The sequence below is a fragment of the Poecilia mexicana genome, unplaced genomic scaffold (genome assembly GCF_051168715.1).
Source record: "Poecilia mexicana isolate PSO_F unplaced genomic scaffold, ASM5116871v1 scaffold_5, whole genome shotgun sequence".
NCBI classification, from domain to species: Eukaryota; Metazoa; Chordata; class Actinopteri; order Cyprinodontiformes; family Poeciliidae; genus Poecilia; species Poecilia mexicana.
Genome location: NW_028263374.1, coordinates 26,379,980 through 26,387,878, shown reverse-complemented (window position 1 = coordinate 26,387,878; position 7,899 = coordinate 26,379,980). Strand labels below are relative to the sequence as shown.

At 40.9% G+C, this 7,899-nt stretch overlaps 1 protein-coding gene across 1 annotated transcript; it reads left to right on the top strand.

Annotated features, from left to right (window-relative positions):
- The first annotated feature begins 1,648 nt into the window (after positions 1-1,648).
- LOC106920993 (potassium voltage-gated channel subfamily A member 2) lies at positions 1,649-5,461 on the top strand. Its single transcript, XM_088005807.1, has one exon. It carries the CDS (start codon positions 3,592-3,594, stop codon positions 5,086-5,088), a length of 1,497 nt encoding a protein of 498 aa, XP_087861933.1. The 5' UTR covers positions 1,649-3,591; the 3' UTR covers positions 5,089-5,461.
- The last annotated feature ends 2,438 nt before the right edge of the window (positions 5,462-7,899 follow it).

Below are 7,899 nucleotides of genomic sequence, written 5' to 3'. Positions count from 1 at the left end.
GCTACTCCAAATAATGTGCTACCTGTCATGATAAGTTTCCACAATTTGGACCTCTTAACCACATATAATAGTTTTTTTTCTAAAACTGATTATTTCATTAGCTTCTGTAGCATTATTATGGTTGAGACAGTCGTCATCGCACCATCTGACAAACAAGGTGAAGCCACTGCTTCTCTCTTGGAATATCTCACAGCTAATATGTTAAAAAGCAAAGTGAACAGCAGGGAAAGCTGGAACTGAAATTGAGACTGCAGGACATCTGCTCTTTCTCCAAGACCTGCTGAATTATGTCAGTTGGGAAGGCTACAGTAAAATCTTTTCAGGCAGCACAAAATAACAAACCACAGCTTCAGTTAAGATATTTGATTGCATCTTATTAAAAACAAAAAATATATTTAAGTCTGAAATAAAGAACTTAGCACTGCCAATTGGTATACAAATCAGGTACTAAAAAAGAGATAGTGCCAACATTCTGTTAGAATAAACAGTTCTAATAACGAAATATTCAAATACAAAAGCATGAATATCATAACCAGAGACATATTTTTGATAAACAGGTTAAATTGTGCAGATAATACAGCACACCCATTTCAGACTGTTTTTTTTTTGTTCCACATAATTCTTACCTTTTCTGCTTGTAAACAATGTTACATAAAACATTTTCACCAAGTTTTTTAATTGAAAAAATATATCACAGAAAAGTATTTAAATATTTACAAAAACTCACAATTGAATATACACTCTATGTTTTTTCTAAACATATATAAATAAATCCTGGAAGCAATTTATTTTTAACAGTTTTAACGTCCATCTTACATTGCCAGATGTTTTCACATCTATGTGTGGTTAAGTATCTAAAAGATTCTGAATGCAGCAAGGATTTGATTTTAATTCCAGGCAGCCACCTAATGCAGCACGAGCTGGGTTATTGTAACAGGCCTAAGGTTAATAAATAATGATTGTCCTGTCATCAGGAACCAAGAAAAGCGATTAAGAGATACTAAAAAGAACCTTCTTCTGTGGAAGCAGCAGACCAGATGGAAACTGTGGCAAGGTTGGCAGCCAGGATGGTCTCAAGTCTGCCAAGTGTAACATTGGAAAGGCTTGCACAAATCATCCTGCTGTCTCTCCCATGCCCCATTCTTCCCCATCATCTTCTTTTCTGAGGGATTCCCATTGACCTCTGTGGTCATTTCCGGACAGTGTGTATACATTCTCGATGCAAGCATCAACTGTGATGGAAGCATGCACAGCTTATTAAGTTTGTTTCTTCTTTTGGAATATACCCAGACACACTGATGGAGGATTTGCTCTATTTTTGTCCCCTCCTCCCATTCATTATTCATGGAGTTTGTTGCCGGGAAAGATTACAACATTCACTGTTATGAACAAGTAGTGAAAAGGAATTGGGAGTTGTTACCTCAGAGCACACAAGGACACATGAGATAACTTTATTATCTCATAGAAAAAAGGAAGGTTCCTTTCAGTTCAAAATTACATTTGGGTTTATCTATCAATCAGAACATATCTGTGTTAGTAGTCTTGGTTCAAGAAAGCTGTGTTTAAAATGATGCTTCTTTTTAGGCTTCAGTGACCAACATAAGCGCCTTATGTCTACTGCAGAAAAGGTGGTGTTGCTATAGTGCGCCTCTTCCCTGCTCCATCACCAGCACCTATTTTGGTATGCAGAGCAGTGCCCGACTGCAGGTTGGACGGAGCTTCATACAGTAACCAGTAAATAACCCAACGGCCAAGCCTGGCTAGAGGGATATTTCACCCACAACTGTTTCCATCACTTAATGAAAATTTCACCTCCCACCGAGCTGACATGTGCTTAAGCGTTAGGTGGTCGTTTCATGCGTGCGCGTGTCTGTGTGCGCATGGGGCGCTGGCTTAGTGAAATTGCATAATCTTCAAACCCACTATGACTTTCATGCATGTCGTTTCAAGTCAGTGTCTGAAGACGCCGTTCTGCCCACCATGTAGACTAAAAGGAGGCTCTCAGCAGCGTCTCCTTTCACCGAGCGTTGGAGCTTCAGTTACAGACAATCTTATGGAAATTATGGTACATGTGGCGCAAAACTGCCCCAAAAAGAAAGCAACATATTTATCTGGGTGACGCAAAAAAAAAAAAAAAAAAAAAAAAAGACTTGTTACTGATGCTTCCCATCTGACGGAGATCACCACTTACAACACACAGCCACCTATTTTCTGAGGACGTTATCTCTAGGTGTCTACTAGAGACAGACGCTACCTCCGCAGCCACCGGCTCGTCACAGAGTCGCTCCGGTGCGGAGGAAAGCAGTGGAAGGAAGATCATTCTGCTGATCCCAGCACCTTCGGTTAATAAGGGAAGCACCGACACCTCCTTGGACGTCTCCCTCCGCCCTTTTTTTTTTTTTTGCAAATCGCCACCCCGCGGCTCCCTACCCGGAGGAGAAGAGTCTGGGAGGGGAAACCGAGGACACACCCGCGCATACTGTACGCGGTGTACACGGCAAGGATGCTGCAGACAACATGAGGTGAATATCATCGACTGTCCCGAATTGGAGATTCATTTTTTCCCCCACCTGCACTGGAGACTGAAGACCCGTTTGCCGCAGCTGATTACAGATATCCACCTCCCTGACACCAGCGGGAGCATCCAGCCTCACCCAGAGACGAAAAAGATGTCTGTAGGTATGTATGAGATCAAGATAAAGCGGCTTTCATCCGTCTCCTCGATTCTGAGTATAAATCTTGTCGCACAGTAGTTCATGTTTGGATCTGCACCTCTCAAGGCATGATTACCACACCTGCAATTTTTGTTGCATGACATATTATTTTGCAAAACCGTGCCTTCACTTGAGAGAGGTAGGGATGCAGATAGAAGTGCATTTTTTTTCCCCCTCTGAGAGCCAATTTCCTTTTGTGGGTAAATTATTTATAGATGTTTTTGAATATTTCAGTAACAGGCACCATTTCAAGACAAAAATGCTCCACCAAAATCTAAAGTCAGATCGTATAACCAGCTGTAAACCTTTTCCTTTAGTCTCTTTTTATTTTCTGATGGTACAATACATTTCAACATATTTTTTTTAATGTTTAGACGGAATATATCTGAGGAAGGTTGAAGTCTGGATGTAGTGTCTGCTGCATTACCATTACATGTATGGCAATTCAGTTCAACAGATATAGATGTTGCAGCAAATGTGTCCTGATTTGGAAGCTTTGCAAGTTTTTTTTTTTATTATTATTATTTTAGCCCGTGGTTTTATCTGCATTGATGTTATTTACATGCAAAGCGCGTTGCTTTTTTGATTGTTTATTAGTGAGAGTGTTGAATTATTTTCTATGTTCTGTTTGATCTTCAAGCTGAAAGAAAGTTTTTGATTTCTCTGAGCTAAGCAGAAGTATTTATTGAGTGCTGAATCATTTCTCAGGTTTCTCTTTTCTCTGTTTGTCCTACCGCCAGTCAGATCCTAGGTGACATCCTGTGGCCTTCAGGTCTTCACTCTGTTGAGTCCCCACCCTCTCCTGGCCCCCACCTGCAGTTCTCCAGGCTGCAGGACCCAGACATCCTGAAAGGTGCAGGCCACCTCGCCCTGCAGAATGACTGTTGCCACAGGCGACCCCTCTGACGAGGCAGCTGCACACCCAGGGCACCCCCTGGACTACGACCCAGAGGCTGACCATGAATGCTGTGAGAGGGTGGTCATTAACATCTCAGGGCTGCGCTTTGAGACACAACTCAAAACCCTCTCTCAGTTCCCTGAAACTCTGCTGGGGGATCCCAAAAAGAGGATGCGCTACTTTGACCCACTAAGGAACGAGTACTTTTTTGACAGAAACAGACCGAGCTTTGATGCTATATTGTATTATTATCAATCAGGAGGCCGATTGAGAAGGCCGGTCAATGTCACTCTTGATATTTTTTCAGAAGAGATCCGCTTTTATGAGCTTGGGGAGGAGGCCATTGAGATGTTCAGAGAAGATGAAGGTTTCATCAAGGAGGAGGAACGTCCTCTTCCTGACAACGAGTTCCAAAGACAGGTGTGGCTTCTCTTTGAGTACCCAGAAAGCTCAGGTCCTGCTAGGATTATTGCCATAATTTCTGTCATGGTCATCCTGATATCTATTGTCAGTTTCTGTTTGGAGACTCTCCCAATATTCCGCAATGATGAGGAGGAAATGCATAAGTCCCATGCTCAAGTTTTTTCACCTGAGACCAACTCTACAATAATCAGCTACACATCCACCTACTTTACTGACCCCTTCTTTGTTCTAGAAACTCTCTGCATTATATGGTTCTCCTTTGAGTTTTTAGTGCGCTTCTTTGCCTGTCCAAGCAAAGCAGGCTTTTTTGGTAACATAATGAACATTATTGATATTGTTGCTATCATTCCTTACTTTATTACTCTTGGCACCGAGTTGGCAGATAGAGCAGAGGATGGTCAGCCAGGTCAGCAAGCCATGTCTTTAGCCATTCTCAGGGTTATCCGCTTGGTACGAGTCTTCAGGATCTTCAAGCTGTCCCGTCACTCCAAGGGGCTTCAGATTTTAGGCCAAACCCTCAAAGCCAGTATGAGAGAGCTCGGCCTCCTCATTTTCTTCCTCTTCATAGGGGTCATCCTGTTTTCCAGTGCAGTTTACTTTGCTGAAGCAGATGAGCCTGAGTCACAGTTTGAGAGCATCCCTGATGCATTTTGGTGGGCTGTGGTGTCAATGACAACAGTCGGCTATGGTGATATGGTCCCGACTACAATTGGAGGCAAGATAGTGGGCTCCCTCTGTGCCATTGCAGGTGTGCTGACCATTGCCTTGCCAGTGCCTGTCATTGTGTCCAACTTCAACTACTTCTATCACCGTGAGACTGAAGGCGAAGAGCAGGCTCAGTATCTGCAGGTCAGTGTACCCAAAGCTGATTCAGCCGAGGAGCTAAAGAAGAGCCGAAGCGGCTCCACCATCAGCAAATCAGACTACATGGAGATTCAGGAGGCTGTGAACAACAGCAATGAAGACTTTCAGGAGGAGAACCTTAAAACAGCCAACTGCACACTCGCCAACACAAACTATGTAAACATCACCAAGATGCTCACAGATGTGTAACCTTCATATGTTTCTCCCCATCACAGAGGGAAAAATGAAACTGTACTGCCAGACGGAACAGAAATGCACCCTACTAAACACATGTGATAGAAAAATCAAGGCAATAGAAAACAGAATGTCAATGACGATTTAGCGAAAAATATTCCAAATGCCATATCTTCCCTTTGCACCAATCAAGTCTTCACTTTTCATAATGCTCCCTTTAAAACTCCTAAAACAATTTCCGCAGTTGTGAGATTTGAATTTCTGCATGGAGTTGTCTTTGTGTGATCAGCTGCAACAAAAATTGACAAAACCTAAAACTGTCTTTCTCTCCATTGTAGCCAACAATGAAAAGAAACAGAAAAAAAGCAAACTCCCCGCTTTTGACCGCTGCCCCTTTATCTGTCATTTCACATGGCACACAGCTCAGACGAGCTTTCTGAAGAGCCTGTTGTGTTCTACATATGCTGCTCTTGGAGCAAAAGAAATAAAACTGTCATATGCTTTAACACTTAGAAAAGAAGGAGGATGTGTGAGCATTAACCACGCCCACTCCAAATGGCCTGTGGATGACTTGTAACGATGCTGGTGGTTAAGTTCACCATGTTATTTGAAGGATGTATGATAGCCATCAGCTCTTAGCTAATGGTTTGACACCCTTTCCCCTAGTAGACATCAGTATCTGATGAATGACTGACAATGGCTTTGAATTTTCACTGCTTTGGTCTTACATGTACTCTATTTATTGCAATGCAAGCTTTCCCACCTCCATTCACCCAAACTTGTCTTACTGCAGAGCTTTGAGACATCTTGAATGTTTCTTCTTGTTTAGTACTTCACTGTTTCACTTTTACAGAGCTTATCCATATAGATAGGTAGCTTAACTGTGACTTAGCTGATATCCAATAGGTAGGTAGGAAGAAAACATAGTCAGTAGATTACTGCATGACATTTTTATCTCAATGAGAAATTCCACTTGGGTTTCAACTGCCACTTGCTTCACCTGGTCACTGTATATTTGTCTGTACACTGCCTTCTGTAGAAATCCACACTTTTAAAAGGATGCCTGCAGATAGCTATTAACCTGAAACTGTAAGTTTGAGAACTTTTGACTTATTAATAATAAGGTAATTTTCTACACGTAAAAGATGTGTATCAATATTTACATTCCATCCAGAAGTCATTGCCATTTTGCCAGGTTGCTGTAATCTGAGCTGTGATTGGGTAAACGTAAACTCATACCCTGCTTTTGGATGTTAATCTCAGCCTGAGTGATCAAAGTCTAGCAATTGTGTCTGTTTCACAGATTCATCTAATTGTGTCCTTGTTATCAAAATAGCAACTTGTAGGGGAATGTTTGTTGGAAAAATGCTTTAACTGCCTTTTGTCTGGGTTTACGCTTTTCACCTAGTGTTGCATGACTTTAAAACATTTCTAGCATGTATGTAAGCGAAAACAGGAAGCATCTAAGAGACTAAAATAAAATATTGCAATAGATATATTTATTTCTTAAATGTAAAACAATATATCTTTATAGACAGATCACATAATACAGTATACATTTGCTTTTATCAGAGATCTTAAGCCCTCTAAAATAAGCATGAGCTTTTCCATCTTGGCTATTTCTAACAATATTAATGATTGTTCATTTCAGAGTGCCAAAGACACACTCTCACTAGGCAAGTTTTCTAGTCAAAGTAGTTCTTAGGAAAATTGGCATATGACCTGTATCTTAACCAGAATTTTAGTATACTTTGTTTTTAAACTGCCCTCAATAAAGTAGGTGTTCACCAGTAGGTTGATCTTTCAGCCGTAAACAATAAGCTTACTTTTTTACCCTAAACATTATATGTACATTGGCTTGATATAATAACAGTGAAGTCCGACTGTCTCCTGAGAAAACTCTGATGCCAGAAGCTCAATATATCTTTAAAAGTTGGCATCAGACGTGAATTAAGTTCTTGGATTGCATACAGCTAAAACTTTCCACAGTTCGCTCAACACTGCCAAGGTAACAGTCAAAGGCAGTAACATTAATATGGAAGGTGATAATTAGCAGCAGTGTAGCAGACATTGTCTGACCTACATATGGTCTGACTATGCCCCTATGTCTCTTGCCTCTGCTTTTTCTCACAGATGTCCAATGCAGTTACAAAAGGTTGTTGCTTAAGAGAAGGTGTGTAGCAAGAATTGTGTTGATGAATTTTGTGAATGCAAGGATTTCCTTTTTGATACTACAGTCTCAACCTAGAGTGGCAAAATGTTTCAGTGTCATCGCTGCCAGTATGTGCTCAGGATGCATCGTCCGACTGCCCGATGTGAGGCTTCCTAAGTCGTCTCTCTGTCCAAACTGTGGGTTTTTAGAGACTTTTTTTTTTACTTAAGTAATTTCCTGGGTAGTCTAAGGTAAATTGAGATGTTAAATTACTACTATCTCAAGGTAGAATAACAACAAGTAGCTTGTTTTTAGCAATACACCCATTCTACATATGTGGACCACTCTTTGTGAAAATATGCATGATTGTTTAACTACTTATTTTCATAAACCTCTTTCATCCAGTTAAGATTTTTTTCTCCTGGGTACCAATTTGGATGTGCTAATGCACAGCGAGCAGTAATGCACACATGTCAACAGGGAGAGAGAAGAACCTCTGAATGTCAGCATCATAGTCTGGTTCTACGGCTGCATTTATGCAAGCGCATATCTTTATATTTGTGGAAAAACTCACAGTCTGACCAAAAATATGTGTCTATGCATGCAAATGCATCATATTTTTTATGTCTTCATTTGTTTTCTGTTTGGCACTTATGATAAATGTTATCATCTTA

Bases quoted from the DNA above. Each gene is read 5' to 3' on its own strand.
- LOC106920993 (XM_088005807.1), top strand. From the start codon at position 3,592: ATGACTGTTGCCACAGGCGACCCCTCTGACGAGGCAGCTGCACACCCA.